The sequence below is a fragment of the Polypterus senegalus genome, chromosome 9, assembly GCF_016835505.1.
Source record: "Polypterus senegalus isolate Bchr_013 chromosome 9, ASM1683550v1, whole genome shotgun sequence".
NCBI classification, from domain to species: domain Eukaryota; kingdom Metazoa; phylum Chordata; class Cladistia; order Polypteriformes; family Polypteridae; genus Polypterus; species Polypterus senegalus.
The window spans coordinates 15,612,080-15,631,457 of NC_053162.1; the positions used below are offsets into that span (position 1 = coordinate 15,612,080).

General features: G+C 40.2%; 1 protein-coding gene across 6 annotated transcripts in view; it reads left to right on the forward strand.

Moving 5' to 3' along the window:
- The window catches only part of rgs3a (regulator of G protein signaling 3a), a 493,869-nt gene that overhangs the window by 374,092 nt on the left and 100,399 nt on the right, over positions 1-19,378 (forward strand). For all 6 annotated transcript variants that reach the window (XM_039762724.1, XM_039762725.1, XM_039762726.1 and 3 more), the window contains one exon: positions 4,835-5,530. In XM_039762724.1, coding sequence (XP_039618658.1) covers positions 4,835-5,530 — 696 coding nt within the window. The remainder of the gene's footprint in view (positions 1-4,834; positions 5,531-19,378) is intronic.

The window sequence follows — 19,378 nt, forward strand, 5'->3', positions numbered from 1 at the left end:
CGCAAGTGAAGTCTGTGAATAAAAATAGGCAGAAATGTCATGTGATATGACATGGCCTTAACACTAGAATTACCAAAGCCTACGAAAAAACTTGTAAATCTGTCCCACCTTAAATCCCTTTGCACCTCTCTGTCAGCGTCTTTTGTCTTTTAAATGTGTCGATAAGCCGCAAGCAGCCTGCTATCACATTCCCCCAACGCCGCACAAGGTTTTCTCAGCTCAAGTCTGTTTACCTGCGTGTCAGTTGCTTAGAGTTGTATAGACTAGAGCAGGTGTGCTCAATGCATAAATCGCGATCGGCCAGTAGATCGCAAAGATAGTGCAAGTAGATCGCATTGCATTCAAAAAAACATTTTTTAAACGTTAGTCTATCATATATCCTCCATATGGCATTTGCCACTTGATTGACATACAGGCCAGTCTGAGATCTCTTTTCTTCTAACACACTGGTCATCCCGCACGCACGATCAAACGCGCAAGCTACTGCAAAACTCCAGCTATCTAAGTGCTCTAGTTAGCCTTCCAATTTATATCGACTAAAGAAGGGATTTAAAAAAAATGTGTTGTTTATGGGCTGGATGTGGAATTGGAAGAGGATTTTTTTTCTCACAATGTCACAATCAAAGTACGTTTGTCTGATGTCCGAGGTTCGATCTCCGATGAGGGGTGCAGTGGACTCCTGATGAGCCCAAAATAGGGCGAAACATGTGTTGCGTACTCTTTGCATTATTTGACAGTTAACTATGAAACATTCTATGATCTGTTTCTCGCAACTGATAGGGCACCCGTGGTGAATGTTTTCTGACTTGCAGACGAACCACATGCGTTACCTGGTAGGTAACCACCCATACAATCAGATTGTGATTCAGATTCCAGACTTTGAATGCTATAAATATATAATTTTTAATGTAGGTAGATCATTTCAACCTGGTCATTTTAAAAGAAGCTCGCGAACTGAAAAAATGTGAGCAACCCTGGACTAGTGTAAATGCTATATCGTTATTTGGAACACATGCATTTCATGTGTGTTCTGTGTCTATAACAATCTATGTAAACACATGGTTAAAACAGAAACGTTTTTCATGTTTTAGTAATAATTGACAAAATGTTGACAGGAAGTGTATAATGTGTGAAGCCTGAAGTCCAAATATCAAATATACACTGAAGTGTCAGCATACACTTTTCATGGCATTACACATGTACTTTTTGAGCATGCCCGTGTCGATCAAACACAGGAACCTCTGCACTCTACTTGTGACTTTACGCTGTAGGAAGTAAGTAAATAAATCAAGGTAAATAACATTCTATCTGGCTTTTATATACAAATTACAGTGACGGCAAAAGTGTGATGTGCATTCTTTCTCCAATGTAGAACCCTCGTCAGTTATCTGAGTTCACCTCTGCTATAGCACATCTTTATGTAAAAACAGCAGTGTCAGATCGGGGGGAGTGTGAATGTAACTGGTAGAATAAAACTTAATAAAAAAAAACAATGCTAACCTTTACAAGTATCATACATTTACACCAGCTGTTTTTATTCTAAAATAATAAGAATAAGAGCAGCTCACTTCTCAAAACGGAGTTGTGCGGGATCAAACTCGTGACCTTTTGATTACCAGTCAGCAGCTCTTACCGTTACTCCTCCAAAACAGTCATGTTAAAGACGTGTCAATGTCGCACTGTAACGCAGGTTCTTTTTCTGCAGTTATATTCTTGAATAAAAGTGCACTTGTTTTGTTATACTTGTACCTTTTGTGAAAGTGTTTATTTGATATTTGGACTTCAGGCTTCACACTTTATACACTTAATGTCTACATTTTGTCAATTATTGCTAAAACATGAAAACTGTTTCTGTTTTAATGATGTGTTTACATAAATTGTCGTAGACACGAAACACACATGAAATGCAGGTGTTCCAAATAATGATATAGTATTTATAAAAGGTGTCATTTTGCTTGACTTCCCACTCTTTACAACTCTAAGCAACTGACATGCAGGTAAACAGACTTCAGCTGAGAAAACTTTGTGTGGCGGTTGGGGGGTAGCAGGCTGCTTGCTGCTTATCGACACATTTAAAAGACAAAAGACGCTAATGGAGAGGTGCGAAGGGATTTTAGGTGGGACGGATTTTCGAGTTTTTTCGTAGGTTTTGGTAATTCTAGTGTTAAGTAGTTTTGGAACTTTATTAAAATGAAATGTGCTGCTACTTGAATTGCCGATGGGCCCATGGCCTTGAAGCATGCAAAGGAATGCAGTAGAGGAGAGGTTTTAGACATTGAATGCATTTGTAAGGGAGGAGGATTACTTGTAGTTTAACCTTATTAGAGTATGTTTTTTATAACAGTTGTTATAAAACCATTTTGGATTTTGAAATTAGGCTCTGTTAAATGATTAAGTTGCCCAGCATCACAAAAGGCAAGTTCTTCCTTACTCAGCTTTTTTAATATTTCTTGTGTTCGTATAAATTGTAATAGTAATACATTTATTGCATTTAAATAAATGTTTAAATTAATTTTAACTCTGTAGTATTATGTGTAGGATTTGGCAAAGAAACTTTAACTTGCCTACTCAGAGTCAGTCAGTTTAAATGTGTGAACTGGTAAATTTTAGATTGTTGAATTAGTTATCAGTTTTGCCTTCGGCAATACCGGTAATTACTCAAATATTTTGGCAAAGCTCCTACTTTATTTACCTTACCTTTTTCTGTTGTTAGGATGTCTTCAGACATTTTTATATTCAGGTAACTGAGGCACACTTGTTTTAAGGAACATAATAATGCAATTTTTAATTTTAAGGGTAAACACAAGGATTATATAAGTATGATAAATGCGTATACATTATAGTATTTATTGACATAATCTGTAAGACTGAATGCAGACAGACAAGACAGTCAATCATATAACAAATTGGCTGGCTGTTTAGAGTTTTACTTTATCTTGGCACAGATAAATAGTTCTACGATACCAAGTCTTTATCGATGATGACTGATGTTGTGTGGAGTTGTTGTTTTGCTGTTGGTCCGGATTCAAGTGGAGGTCTCTTGATGTGTCACAGTGTGCTGTTTCTCTTTGCTGTGTGGTCCTTGTCAGTGTTGTGCTGCTGCTTCCACAGCTTGCCTTCAGCTGTCCTTTTGCCATTTCATAGGGAAAGAGCATTACACATTCTGGCCCAAGAGATTAGATGCTGAGGTTCCCTTGAAGTAATGGCTTCTCTGCTTTTTCAGACTATTGGCACACAGTTTTGGCTTGGTAGACTGGGTTTCAGCTCCTGGACAACCAACAAAAGAGAATTTCATCTTTTCACTTCCTCATGGTTTCTTAGTTTGAAAGTCATTTTGGAGAATTTGCCCAGTGTGTCCCTGGGGAGAGTCCTAGAGTTAATTAATGTGTATTCAATTCCTACTTCCCAAGCTTCTCTTTGCTTCCCCTCATTCTTTTCCTCTCTTTTTCTTCTTCCTTTGAGAGATGGGGGTGCATGTGCTTTTCCTGGAAGGTTAAACCTTCTCCTGATTGGATTAGTCACATCCAGTTACTAAATCTGTGTCTTCTAGTAGGTGAGTTCTTCTGTCCATCCGAATTGTCATTCCTTGAATTATAGGCCTTTGTCGTTGCTTGAGTCCATTTCACACTTTCTGATTCAAGTTGTCTGCACAGGGGCCTCATAAGAGATGCCAGTGCAAATTTTGATTTACATCTTTGTTATTCGATAATGTCCAGGCAGATCCTGGTACAAGCTGGAGTTCAGTCATTTAGTTTGGAATGCAAGTGAAAGTGTTGTGCATTAGGATGCCTGCATCCTCGTTAAATCTGCTTTCTTAACTGGCCTGGTTTGCCAGTAAAGCCTAGCAGAATGGGCAGTGCCCACTGTGTTCTACAATGTTGTTTGAACACTTTTTTTTTTTTTTAATTTGTAAATATTTACAGTGTTCATAATTTTTAATATTGTTACTGAGAGTATACTTCAATAACAAAATATGCAGTATAATGTGTTTTTAACTCTAAATGTGCCAGCTGAATAAATGTGACACAAGAGTTGGTGTAACTAACACCGGGACCAAAGCATCTAAAGGAAAGACATCTATAACAATAGAAATTAAAATACAAATATGAAAATGCATTCAACTCTGCATAAAAGTAAAACTAATGCTAATCCATTATTCTATTTAAAGTTCTGAAATGTCCATTAGGTTTAGCACAAAACTGATGAGGCTCATCTTTCCAATGTTCATTTGTATTTAATTACCAGAAAATTATTCTGTATTCCAGCAGATTTGCAAGAGTCAAAAAATTTGATGAAAATTAGTCATTATTCTCTTTACAGTTATTTTTTACCTTTCTGACTCATTTGTGGCAGTTTTAAGCCACTTTGATTTATAGTATCTTCTAAGTAGTTTTCTCATACAAAGCTCAGATTTGTTTGTTAGTTTTATTGTGTGCAAAATATTTAGACCACTGGAATATTTGACCCCAGGGGCTTCTTTCCTTTCCCTTAGTAAATATACTGTCCTGGATTAATTAAAGGCACATTCATTCATGACCTTCTGAAGATTTTGCTAACACCAAGCTCATGTCTTAATTATTGGTTGTTAGGGAAGCTGATGTCTCCAGTTGATTTTTAGTCCCAAAGCAAAGGAGAACATTGCCTGTGATACTAAACATGTTTCTTAAATGGGGAATTATAGCATGTTTTTTATTCATTTAGTTATGAGGCACATTAAGCGCACACATGCTTTTACTCCAGTAATTCTGCCACTTTGTTAGACATTTTTGTCTTTTATAACTCGGTTTACCACAGGAAATACAATAAAATTTCATTTTTGTTTACTTTTCTACAGATGCTTGAGCCCAAAGCAGATGAGCCAGGCGAGATGGCTCCTGAGGAGGAGGGGGTCAAATTGAAAGAAGGCAGCATAGAGGGACCTTCGATTGAGAAATCTGATTATGAAAATGTCGGAAAGAGTGCAGATACCTTGCCCTTGATGACAGAGCCCACCAAAAGTACAGAGAATGCCTCAGAAAGCCACCGAGAAACCAGTGAGAAGAATTCAAATGATAATCACGTCTCCAGGGCTTCATTTGTTATTCCTGAAGTGAGACTTGACCCGACGTTCAGTCAAAATTTTGACCCCATACCGCTCATACAAGATGGAGCAGCAGAGGAGGATGAAGAGGAAGAAGAGGATGATGACGAGGACGAAGAGGATGATGAGGAAGATGATGATGAAGACAATGAGTTAAACTACTTAGAACGTAGTGACAGCAAGCGCCGGAGCATGATTGAGCAGTCTGCTTGTGAGAAACACTGTATGTTAAGTGTACAGAATTCTTTGCGGCGCCGGACACACAGTGAGGGAAGTTTGCTACAAGAGCCCAAGTCTCAGTGCTTTACATCTGACAATGCCCTCCACTGCTTAGAACACGAAAGCACAAAGAGCGGCTGGGTTATCCCATCACCAAAGACTCTGAAAAAGGAACTTGCCAAAAATGGAGGCTCAATGCATCAGCTATATCTTCTTTTTTCTGGGCGAAAGGTAAGCTATGATTTTTTTTTTTTTTGCAATGGTTTGCATTTTTACTCGACTTACCAAAGTCAAACTGAAGTTTCTTAATACATGGTGAGAAATTCATTTAAGAATGTGTGTTTCAGGCATCTCAGACAGTAATCCACAGAAAACTGTTAAAATGCTCGTTGTATACAAAAAGTTTGCGTAGACTGATTCATTTTAGTCTGCTTAGTCCTTTTCACTTTCTGCTTCTCCTACTTTTAACAGCCTAATTGCTGACAGTGCACTATTCTGCATTACAGAATTGTTCTGTTACCAGACTGCTAAAGCAGAACTCATAATGCAGAGGGTGAGCTGGATCATTAATTACCTGATCACATTTATAGGACGTAGTTTGCATATACAATTGTGCTTGAAAGTTTGTGAACCCTTTAGAATTTTCTATATTTCTGCAAAAATATGACCTAAAACATCATCAGATTTTCACTCAAGTCCTAAAAGTAGATAAAGAGAAACCAGTTAAACAAATGAGACAAAAATATTATACTTGGTCATTTATTTATTAAGGAAAATGATCGAATATTAGATATTTGTGGCAAAAGTATGTGAACCTTTGCTTTCAGTATCTGGTGTGACCCCCCTGGCCCAGATGCAGCACAACAGGCCCAAACCATGATACTACCCCCAAGTTTTACAGGTGGGATGAGGTTCTTATGCTGGAATGCAGCGTTTTCCTTTCTCCAAACATAACGCTTTTCATTTAAACCAAAAAGTTCTAATTTGGTCTCATCCGTCCACAAAACATTCTTCCAGTAGCCTTCTGGTTTGTCCACATGATCTTTAGCAAACTGCAGACAAGCAGCAATGTTTTTTTGGAGAGCAGTGGCTTTCTCCTTGCAACCCTGCCATGCACACCATTGTTGTTCAGTGTTCTCCTGATGATGGACTCATGAACATGAACATTAGCCAATGTGATAGAGGCCTTCAGTTGCTTAGAAGTTACCCTGTGGTCCATTGTGACCTCACCGGCTATTACACGCCTTGCTCTTGGAGTGATCTTTGTTGGTTGACCACTCCTGGGTAGGGTTGTTAAATGGTCTTGAATTTCCTCCATTTGTCACAATCTGTCTGACTGTGGATTGGTGGAGTCCAAACTCTTTAGAGATGGTTTTGTAACCTTTTCAAGCCCGATCAGCATCAACAACTTTTTTTCTGAGGTCCTCAGAATTGAGAAATTCTGTTTGATGACCTGTGGGGAAAAAAATAGAGTGTTTGGGTGGAATGGTAGGACCAACGGGGTTGTAGGTGTCATTATTGGGATTCTTCTTAGAGTGGATGTTATGAGGTCTTCTCCTGTCCACAATGTGAGAAGGGGCATCCTCCGTCAATGAAGGAACTCCTCGTTCTGAGTGCTTCATCACAGAAGTCAGCCTCATCACTGCAGGGGCGGCTTAACTGTAGTCGGGACACAAGCCAAAAATCAGCCTGGCTTCTCAAGCATTTGCAAGATGATGCGTGTCTTGCTAATTCTCCATTCCTTTGAAAAAGTGTGTGATGTTAGGGGCAGGAGAAGGTTGTTTTTTTCCTTTTACAGCCTATGCCTTTCTGTTTTGGTACTTAACTTTTTTTTTTCCAAAGTAAATATAGTAATCAGAGCACCATTTAAGAAAATGTCATTTCTCACTGCTATAAAGCATTTCTAATAAGTTCATGAATTATTTCATTGCTGCAGCATCAGCATGTTTAAAAAATATGTGCGTTGGAGATTTGGTACAACACTTACTTACATCTGTGTAAAAAGTATAACAGTAGGGACAGAACACCACCTTGTGAGTTGTCAGTGTTCATACAGTAGTTTTAGTCATTTCCAGAGAGTTGCTAAACCTAATAGACATTTCAGAACTTTGAACAGAATAAATCCTTAGCAATAGTTTACTTGTTCTTCCTTTTATGCACGTTCATATTTGTATTTTAATTTCTATTGTTACAGATGTTTATTCTTTATATGCTTTGATCCTCTTGTGCCACATTTATTCAGTTGTCACATATCAAGTTAAAAGCACATTAAACTACACATTATGTTATTAAAGAATACTCTCAATAATAATATTTAGAATTATTTATTAATATTAATAATCATCTTCTTCTTCTTTCGGCTGCTCCTGTTAGGGGTTGCCACAGTAGATCATCTTCCATATCTTTCTGTCTTCGTCATCTTGTTCTGTCACACCCTTCACCTTCATGTCCTCTCTCACCACATCTATAAACCTTCTCTCAGGCCTTCCTCTTTTTCTCTTATCTGGCAGCTCTATCCTTAGTATCCATCTCCCAATATACCCAGCATGTCCAAACCAACACAATCTCGCCTCTCTGACTTTGTCTCCCAACTGTCCTTGAGCTGACCCTCTAATGTACTCATTTCTAATCCTATCCATCCTCGTCACACACAATGCCAATCTTAGCATCTTTAACTCTGCCACCTCCAGCTCTGTCTCCTGCTTTCTGGTCAGCCACCGTCTCCAACCCATATAACATCGCTGGTCTATTAATATTAATAAGTATGAACACTGTAAATACAGTGCTATTTAAAAGTTTGGACCCCCCTGATAAATAAAATCACACTTTCAAAGTATAACTTGCTAACTTTTGAAGCAGCATCTTCATTTTAACATATTTTTTACCTTATGGAAACAGCAACATTCAGTAGTGAATTTTTTTTTTATTGGACTAACAGAACCAATTTAATGTGCATTTAAACAAAAATAGGCAGGTGTATACATTTGGGTGCCCCAAAGGAATTATCCCATCAATATTTAGTTGAGCTGAAATAACAGCCTATATAACAGAAGGGACAGAACAAGGCCTTGTGAGTTGTCGGTGTTCGTAGTTTTAGTAGTTTCCAAAGAGTTGTTAAATCAAATGTGATTTGTCTGTTGGACAAAGGAGGCGGTTCCTTAAGACGCAAAATAATTTTTCATGATTTAAGTATGTTGTTTAAACCATTTTGGAGATCTCTTTTTTTCTGCAGATTAACTCTTTAAAGCTGTTTTCATTGAACGCAGCAATAAAATCTTTAATTATTATTATTGTTATTATTAAGGATACCATTTTTGAGGCATTTACTGAGTCTATGCCATCACTCAAATATAGACTGTTCTCGTCACGAGACTGTTAGTCAATATGTGGCATTAATCCAGCTGTTTCCAAAACCTAGCGAAAGCCTGTCTGAAGTAGTAAATGGAGTATGAGTGGGCTACCAGACCTGTCATCTGAGTAAACACATTTTTATACACCTTGTCTTTAGCTCTGAAGAATGATTTCTGATTATTATTGGAGCTAGAAGAAGGTTTAGGTGAGGTGATGCAAATCACAAGCACATTTTACAGTTATTTGTACATTTCTCGCTATGTAGCAGCAGCGCAGTGGTAGCACTGCTGCAACAAGGAGACCTGGATTCTCCCTGCATGGAGTTTGCTTGTTATCCATTTGTCCGCATGGGTTTGCTTTGGGTGCTCCTGTTTTCCAGTCCAAAGACATGTTTATGAGGTGGGTGACGAGGCTAAATTGACCGCTGATGTGTGTGTGTGTGTGTGTGATCACCCAGAAAAAGGTCTTCACTCTGTCTAGAGATTGTCCCTACCCTGCTGGGAAAGCCACAAACTTCCCTGTGACCCTGCTTTAGATAAGCAGGTCTGGAAAATGGATGGATGGGTATGAAGCATTAGCAGTTTAAGTGACTTGCTCAGAAAACTTCACAGCTCTTGTGTGGTTTGCTTACCTCTGTCTTTTGTTGTTGCTATTATTAGTAGGTATAATTAAATTGATCCATTGCTGTATAACAAACATGCACTTCTTACATTTGTTTACATCCCTGTGAGACAGGAGTTGATATAAAATGGCGTTATGAAATGTTATATCTCTAGGTCACTGAGTTGTTCTTTCTTTAAGCCTGAGCATTTCTGGGCTTGAGAACCTGCACAGACACACAGTCGCTATCACTTGACCAAACTCGACCTCTCAGTTAATGTCACACACATTTCTTTTGCGATATGAGATGAAACCAGATTATTTGAAACAAATTCACAGACAAACAGGCACGGTACAAACTCTGTTTAGACAGAGTCTGGCTTGAAATTTAAACCCAGGACCTCCTAAGTTGCAAGGTAAAACCTCTATGTCAGAAGGAATATGAAATCAACAAACCTACAAGTGGACACTCGAGGTTTTGTATTTTATAAAAGTCATCCATTGATGAATTATCAAATAAAATACAGGGAGAGACACTCGAAAGAGGGCCCGAATATTCTGTTGTAACCGTTAGGGTGAAGCTATCTGAACCAAACAAATACGCCCTAGACCTTGACGTATGTGTAATCGATTACATTACGTGCGATGCTAGAAGTGCTTTCCGTTTTTTGCCAGACACATTTCGACACGGCACTCCGTGTTCCTGAACGTATCAGAAATCATCTTTGGGGGGAATAGCAGCAATTTTACGTTGGATATTTTCCTTCAAATCTTCCACAGTGCGAGGCTTGTTCCGATAGACTTTTCCTTTGAGCAGACCCCAAAGGAAAAAGTGTGGTGGTGTCAGATCCGGTGACCGTGCTGGCCAAAGCCCCTTTGAAATTACTCTGTCGCTGAAGAAGGACTCGATTTCTGCCATGTTCCTTGCTGATGTGTGACACGTTGCTCCATCTTGCTGGGAGTAAACTTCCGTTAACTCCCGGTCATCCACTCGATTCTGACATCATTTAAACAAATTTGTGACCCAATAGGTTCACACCATGAAGACACACTGATCAATATCACCATCCTGATGAGAAGTTGAGTGACTGAGTGAAGAAGTACGGGTGGTATGCACCCAGAAGTTGCAAACAGAGGTTAAACGTCGCGACGGCTGTCCGGCGCCTACCTTATCTCTCCGACACAGGGGCATCCTGGCTTGTTCGAAGCTCCATATACTGAGGAGCACGTTGCATGTTTATTTTGTTCAAGTTGCTGCGTCCTAGCGAGAGTTATAACAGAATATTTAAGCGAGTGTATTATATAATATAACCTTCATAGAAACTTTAAGCCCATCCTTTTATCCATTATCCAACATGCTATATCCTATCCTATATCCTTCAATTCCACCCGGGGGAGTAAATGCGAACATTAATTTTATTTTAATTTTTTTTTATTTTTATTACTATTTAATTTAATATTGTTTCTTTGTATCAGTATACTGCTGCTGGATTATGTGAATTTCCCCTTGGGATTAATAAAGTATCTATCTATCTATCTATCTATCTATCTATCTATCTATCTATCGGGTCATGGGGGTCTGCTGGAGCCAATCCCAGCCAACACAGGGCGCAAGGCAGGAAACAAACCCCGGGCAGGGCGCCAGCCCACCACAGGGCACACACACACACACACACACACACACACACACACACACACTAGAGTCACCAATGCACCTAACCATTACAGTAAATAATGTTAACATTTAGATAAAATAGCTTGCCACACTATCTCCTAATGACTTCTATTCTGTACTGCATAGTCTTCTTTGATAGCAAGACCTTGTATGCCATTAGGTCACATTCTGTTGTTTTTTCTGATGTAATCGTCCAAAATCTTTTGCATTTATTTCTCTCTACATAGTCAGTTTGTGACATTGCCTTTACTTAATAGAACTGAAAAGCATGCAAGAAATAGTTCTATTTGTGTATTATACATGTAGGAATTTCCTTTAACTTTAATTGAAAGCAAGTTGCAAACCGTCTATTAACATTTCCGAATGACGTTTTGTGCATTTTTGCTTAGGAATTGGAGCCTAGGAATATGCTCAGTCCTGAGTCAGTCAGGTTATTAAGTGTTGTTGTTGCAAGTGTGCTCAGGTGGTCTCGAGCCACGGTTGTGAGACCTGTTAAATCTCTCACTGACTGTGAGTTGTTACCTACAATCAAGACGTGTGTCAGAGATTTGATCTTTATTAAATGCTCACTTCAAGCTCTGGGTGATTAAAAGGGTCTTTTATTTATATAACTCTACCAAGGGAGCCCACCACAGTTAACTAAAGCAGGGTTCAGGCTAAACTGAAACAGTATGAGAATTTTTAATTATTGGGCATCCCGTGGCACTCCGATGAATCAGTGTGTAATTGCTAGTTAAGAGCGCTTCATTTAAGTCTATTCTTGTAAATAATTCTCCAAATATTCCTGAAATTCCAGAATACGACTTTTCATTCATTCGTTTTATTTATAAGGCACATTACATTTGTAACTTAATTAACTTAAACTAGCCAACCCGCGGTGTACCATATGCCGCATAATCAGGACGGTTTTTTAATGATTTTTAAGCACAGGGAGAAAATGAACATTTGAAAAATCGGTAATGTAATAAATCAGCAAGAAAAGCAACATTGTAACAATGCACGGAACGAACCAACACACAATCGTCCGTGACTGAAAACTGGGGGACCGCCATCGCTCATGTGCCCACCTCCAACTCGTCACTTGAGTCGTTGTCGTCTTTGCACAGTCCAGATGCACCTGTGACTCACGTAGACTTTCCGTGTTCCTGCAGGAGCATCTAAGAAGACGCATGTTTGTCGCGGATGTGAACTGCTGTATGTAGCGTGTAAAACAGTTTGCTATGGTGCACGTGGTCGTGCGTTGTAACTGAAAATTCAGTTTTTAAAGACTGCTTACTTCATTGTGTTTTAACCTCAGTTCTAAAGGATTGTTTTAAGGAGCCCATGGGATACCCTTTGCAAACCATTTTACACACCGCATATGGCGATTCACCTCCGTGAGAAACATGCCTCTATGAACGTCGGCGGCTTAGTGAATCCACGCCCCTTCCGGCGTGCTTTCCATGGGTGTCTTGCCTTACTGAATTATATATATATATATATATATATATATAGATTAAAACTTTGTTAATGTAAACACATCTCCTGCACATGCTACTGAAGTGAGGTCCACAGGGATCGTTTAATTACCAGTCACAATATTTTGTGCTCATGAACCCACACACCCTTTTCTCTGCAAGCACAAATGTCGCCAATGTCTACATGTCAGCAGTTAGCTTCTCGGCAAGGATGGTGGTTTGCTTGGCTTGAAAAAAAATTATGTCAGTAGTACCACCAGTCCTGTCTTGTCAGTTTTCATCAATGCTGTGACGAGTTATTATCATATACATCTTGGTTGTTTACGCAGTCCAGTAGTCACTTGTGAGTGGGAGCTTATGCTGTGTTTTCGCATGCAATGGGACAGATGGGAAATACAGGCTTCCCAGTGGAAGATTTCAAGTGACTTTCCTTCAAAGCAGTAACGCGTAATTAAAAGAATAATAATAATAATAACCTGGTCAGATAGAAAAGTGATTTTTGAGGTCTGATTGTATGTGCGTGATACACGATTAATCAATTTAGTTTGATTTTTATCTTCATTTAAAAAAAAAAAATTAAATGTTGAATTTTTTTTTGTGTATGAAGCATTAAATTAAAAGTAATGTAACACTAGGGGGATAACACTGCTCTCAGTGCCGGGTAAGGTCCCTGATAGGGTCGTCCGCAAAAGGATCACATGCTCACCTACCAGAGACCAGAATAGTCTAGTTTTACATCTACGAAGTCTCCCATCGACCGCATCCTGGCACTGAGGGTTCTCAAGGAGCACAAACGTGAATATCGGCAGAGTTTCTTTGCAGCCTTTTTCGATTTTCGTAAAGCGTTTGACAAGCTGCCCTGTTTGACATCCTGAGACTTTGCGGGATCTGTTTCCTTAAGAGGCATTAGCTCTCCGGAAATGTGTTCTTTTGAAATTGTGGCACATTAAGTAACTAAACAATATAGTAATATGACAAAAAACGCAATATCCCTCCCATCGTGATTACGGTGGTACAAGAATCACATGAGAAAAATATACTTTAGCGTACATTTACTGACGGTTGATGCGGTTACAGACGACAAAGACTTTATCCAGGTGGGAATCTGGATCAACACAGTCTGCCATTTTTCGTCCCCACGCTGGGAGGGTTTTCGGAACTTTGCCGACACGTGCTTCAAAGGATCTGGCTGTTGTCCAAGCCTTTAAATAATGTCTGCTTCACTTGCTGGTCTTCTCTGGTTTCCACACAAGGGCAGGAAAGACGTAACCCCACCTCCAACAAGAATAGGACCATGCTCACACTGCAGTTCTTATTCTCCCAACAAGGAAAGAAGATTTTGTGCTGACAGAGGACAGAAATACACTATTCTGTGTTTAGGCTGACTATACAATCCTCCAGTTGTCTTTGGCTATCTAGTCTATGCTTGGCTAGCAATTCTAAATGCTGAGCCTCTGTGTGCCAAACTTAGCATGCACATGTGAATGAAACTCATAACAGTATTGTCCAGATATAGTGACATAAATATTAAAGAAAAATGTATTATAACAGGATCCCCTCGAGGTTGCTGGATATCATGACTGGCCTGTACACTGGTACTGTGAGTGCTGTGCAGAGTGGAGGCAGAACCTCTGTGTTTTTCCCAGTTGATTCTGGGGTGTGTTCTGCTCCTACACTGTTCAGTGTTTGTATGGACTGGGTGTTGGGCAAGGTCGTGGGGTCCAGCAGCTGTGGGGCATCTGTTGGTGAAGAAAGATTCACTGGTCTTGACTTTGCTGATGATTCTGTGATCTTCACGGAGTTAATGGAGGCTCTGATTGGGGCTCTCAAGAGACTGAGTGAGGAGTCCGGGTGTCTGGGCTTGGGAGTGTCCTAATAAAAACCAAGAGCCAGGCCTTTAATGACCTCTTGGTCACAACCATCAGCAGTGTGTCTGTCTGCGGAGAGAGTGTTGACCTCATCAAGAGGTTTACTTACATCAGCAGTGACATTCATGAGTCTCAAGACATTCAAGAGTCTCTGGTGACTCTTCTTATGAAATCAGTAGATTTAGAGAGCATGGGGGTTCATGAGATCGCTGGAAAGGGGTGTGTAGCACTCCTGATATCTATGCAAAAGGACAAAGGTCCAAGTCTTTAGAGTCCTGGTACTTCCTGTCTTGCTATATGGTTGCAAGACATGGACGCTATCCAGTGACCTGAGATGAAGACTTCCTTTGGTACTGTGTCTCTACGGAAAATCCACTGTTGGTTTCACTTTGTGTCGAATGAGTGGTTGCTCATGGAGTCCCAAATGAGACGCATTACCTGCATTGTGAGGGAGCGTCAGTTACGGCACTACGGCCATGGGGCACGATTCCGCGAGGGTGGTCCGGCTCACAGGACCCTCATTGTTGGGGACCCTAGTGGCTGGGCCAGGCCAAGAGGTCACCCACGTTACACCTGGCTGCAGCAGATAGAGGGTCATTTCTGGAGGGTGGTACTGGACCCCGTGTCTGCCTGGGGGGTTGCCAACCAGGATCCCAAGCTGTTTCGTCGTGTGGTGGGTGCGGCAACACACTGCACCAGTGCATGCTCCCCAACTTGACTTGACTTAAACTTCCAAATGGTGTTTCAGGAGAAATTACATTTGAACATCACACATTGGGAAATTCCCACAACATGTGATCTCAGCATTTTTTTGGCAGTGGCTAACTGGAAAAACTTATCAGGAAAATGTTTTTCGGTGCAAATAATGATTGGGCCTCTAGATACAATGCAATTTGAATAAAAAAAAAATGTGTAAATGCTGAACCTGCAGAGCTGAGAAAGGTCCAGTAATTGGATTATGACAAGCATTATACATTAAACTGCATCAGACGTGCACCATTAATATGTATAAAATATTGTGCACTTCCCTATTCTTTGTGTCTGCTAATGCCAAATTCATTGTGTGACTGTTTAGGTAAGGAAGACAGAGATTTCAAGGCAAGGTAGTTAAACTCACTGCTATGTGATGGACGCAGGTTGTTGTTTATGCGTTGGTTCATTTTGTGTCTTTATATTGTTTGGTTGCCAATTAAGGAAAAACAGAAATAATTAAGTGGCCTGAGTCTCAAGTTGTGCATCAATTAAAATTAAGACAAAGAGTTAATTAGTAGCAAAATCTGGTCACTTAATGAAGGGTTAGAATGAAAACCTGCAGCCACAGTAGCTCTCCAGGACTGGAGTTGGACACCCCGCTTAAACAAAATAAAATCAGACAGCACTTCATCCTGAGCACCCCAGTTCTATATCATGCCTAATGTTGGCTGTAGAAATGTGTCGTGTCCTGTCATTTTCTAACCCTCTTAATCCAGACCAGAGTCATGATAAGCGGGAACGAAACACTGACAGGCCGCCAATGCATCATAGGGCGAAAACACACACACACACAATAGGGCCAATATAGCATCTCCAATTCACCAAACTTGCATGTCTTTGGACTGTGGTAGGAGAAACTGGAGCCACGTGGAGGAAGCCTACAAGACATGGGGAGAACATGCTAACGCCACACAGGGAGGATCAGGACGCAGACCCTGGTATTCTTATTAGGAGGCAGCAGTGCTACCACTGCACCTTTCCATCCTGTTGCCGTAAAGTTACTGGTAGATGTAATAACAAATTGCAAGTGTGAATGTTGGTTTTACTTTTTATTATTGTTTTCTAGGTTTTTTCATGTAAAAAAAATGAATGGGATTTTATAAAGGAACATGCATTAATCTAAAAAAAAAATGAATTCGTTTTTAATGCACATATGTTGAAGATAGGATAAGTTATTTAAATGCAAATGTTTATTATATTGAACATACTGTATTTCCTATGCATTTCATGGTCAACTTCTCACCTATCGGTTTTAAGCTTCCAAGAATATGCTGTTTATGTTTAGTTTAACAATTCTGGCTCCTTTGTTAGTCTGAATGGCAACATAGGAACTACTGGAGGAGCACAGCCACATTCCACACAGGATATAGCATTGTTTAAACAGGTTTTCCCTTCCAGCACCACCACTCCTATTATAGGCATCCATATTCATTAAAGAAAAAAGGGGGCTTTTAATTGTTTGCTTCACATGACTGGCAGAGTCCCATTAAGTGAACCAATCCCTGTTATCATATACAGGCATGAGTACAAAGCTATTCATCTCTATTAGAATACTTCCTTCCATCCATAGCTTTGAAAGGTCACTAATCTCAGCTCTTCCCAATTATTTTCACATTTTGCGGTAGCTATGGATTTATCTGAGTGGTACCTTTTTAACTGCAACCCCAGGGGAACTCTCTCAGCTGCAGTGCAGGCCCAGTCTCATTTGGGTCACCTATATACTGACTAGACCTCCACAACTCCAGCACTTTAGCCTGTAAAGAAACATTCCTGGAGACAACTAATGATGTCTTTTCCTTAGAAGATTTCTTGTCCATCACAAATATTTGCTTCATACGCTTTCTTTAAATTGCTTGTTTTGGTTTTATCAATTTTAACTGCTACATGTTACATATCAAATCCACCTTAATTAAAGGATAAGTGTCTGTTGCTATGTCTCTGTCATTCCAGCAGATCCATCCACTATATCCTAACTACAGGGTCACGGGGAGCCAACACAGGGCGCAAGGCAGGAAACAAACCCCGGGCAGGGCGCCAGCCCACCACAGGGCGCGCACACACACACCAGGGACAATTTAGGATCGCCAATGCACCTAACCTGCATGTCTTTGGACTGTGGGAGGAAACTGGAGCGCCGGGAGGAAACCAACGCAGGGGAGAACATGCAAACTCCACACAGGGAGGACCCGGGAAGCGAACCCAGGTCTCCTGTGAGGCAGCAGTGCTACCCACTGCGCCACCGTGCTGCCCATTCCAGCAGATGTCACATGACAAACATTTGTAGTAATTAAATGCACTGCATTTGTCATTTCAACAAAGGTGCATCACAGACATTAACACTGCTTTGATGAATCCCATAAAAATGGCATATAACAGAGACATATGTGTTGCATTTGACATTCCAACCGGTGGCACATCACAAAGAATTATTCCATTCCATTCCATTGTCCAACCTGCTATATCCTAACTACAGGGTCACGGGTGGTCTGCTGGAGCCAATACTAGCCAACACAGGGTGCAAGGCAGGAAACAAACCCCGGGCAGAGCGCCAGCCCACCGCACCAAGCACACACTGGGGACAATTTAGAATCGCCAGTGCACCTAACCTGCATGTCTTTGGACTGTGGGAGGAAACCCATGCAGACACGGGGAGAACATGCAAACTCCACCCAGGAAGGACCCAGGAAGCGAACCCCGGTCTCCTAACTGCGAGGCAACAGCGCTACCACTGCACCACCATGTCGCCCACAAAGAATTATAGTAATGCATTTTATCACTGTTATTGTTTCTCCTGTTGTTTTGACTTACAGATATATTCCTTATCCCTGTTATTTTACACTTTTATGAAAAATACATGTTTTTATTGAAAAACACAAAAATGTAAAAAGTCAGTATAGATTATGGTGCACTGGGGAAAACTCTAGAGAGTTTAAACCTTATGGGTGTCAGTTAAGTTGCCACCTGTGTGGAGGGCCGGTGCCACCATTAAGGCGAGTTGGGCATTCACCGAGGGCACAGATCATAAGAGGGGACTGGGCGGTCTTGTGGTCTGGAATCCCCCCTACAGATTTTATTTTTTTTCTCCAGCTTTTGGAGTTTTTTTTTTTTTTTTCTGTCCACCCTGGCCATCGGACCTTACTCTTATTCTATGTTAATTAATGTTGACTTATGTTTATTTTTTATTGTGTCTTCTATTTTTCTATTCATTTTGTAAAGCACTTTGAGCTACATTTTTTTGTATGAATATGTGCTATATAAATAAATGTTGATTGATTGATTGATTGATTGATAAGGGGGAGGGAAAGCCCAGCTTCACGGGTTAGCTACCGAACAGTCAGTTGGCCTTGAATGCCATTTTCTGATACATAAATATTGTTTGCTTTCTGAAGTTTTCTGTATTTGTATTGATTTATAAACTGATAATTACAAAATAAGAAAGTAAAATAAAATGAGACAGAGTGAGAAAAGTATACATTTCTGCTTCGTACTTCACATGTCGCTGCTAACTCTCGCACTGTGCGCAAAATATTTTAAGGGCTTCATGTCTCCGTCTTCTACCTTTTCCACACAGAGTGGTTTAACTGAGACACATTTCTCTTAATATTACATTTCTTTTATATAAACGTCTACATGTGGAAGTGTGTGTGTCTGTCCGGTCCAGAAGTAAGAAGTTGAGTTTGGAGTAAGGGCTCTGCCTCCGAGGAAACAGACAACTCGCTTAGCCGCTAATACACAAGCAAGGCAAGCACGTCGGCAAAACAAAACCTCCGAAGAAAGACAAAGTCGCTTAGCCGCTAATACAGAAGCGATGCGTGCACATCGGCAAAACAAATCCTCCTAGGAGAGAGACACCCAGAGTAGTTCCCTTGCGATTACCTGACATCTCCACATTTCAATTTTTTTTCTTACAATTTCAATAGTTTCTAGGACCCCAGGCTTTTTACAGTACGGGCTTACACAGCTAGTTTAGTATAAGGCCTGTGAATCCTTCATATTAACAAATCAGTATGCCACATGGCACAGAGATGAATAACCCATCTACTGATGTCTGTAAGTGTTATAAACACCAAACAAATCCTGTGTTATGGTCTTGTTATTTAAGAGTAAATGAATAATACTTGCATTTTTGCAGTACACTAAACTAAAGTACTGTATTACCAAAAATATTTAATCCATTACCTCCCTTTATAAAGGAATTTGTCCCTGCCAGCTTGTTGGGTGGCTTTTCAATTTGCCAAACCTACGTATTCCAAATTCTCCTGACCTCAATTGGCCCACAATCCTCGCCTTTCTTGTGGTATCATTACCTTCTTGTACACACACACTGTTCACTCATTAAGCTGATGTGGCATGACTCTTTAAATATGTCACCTAC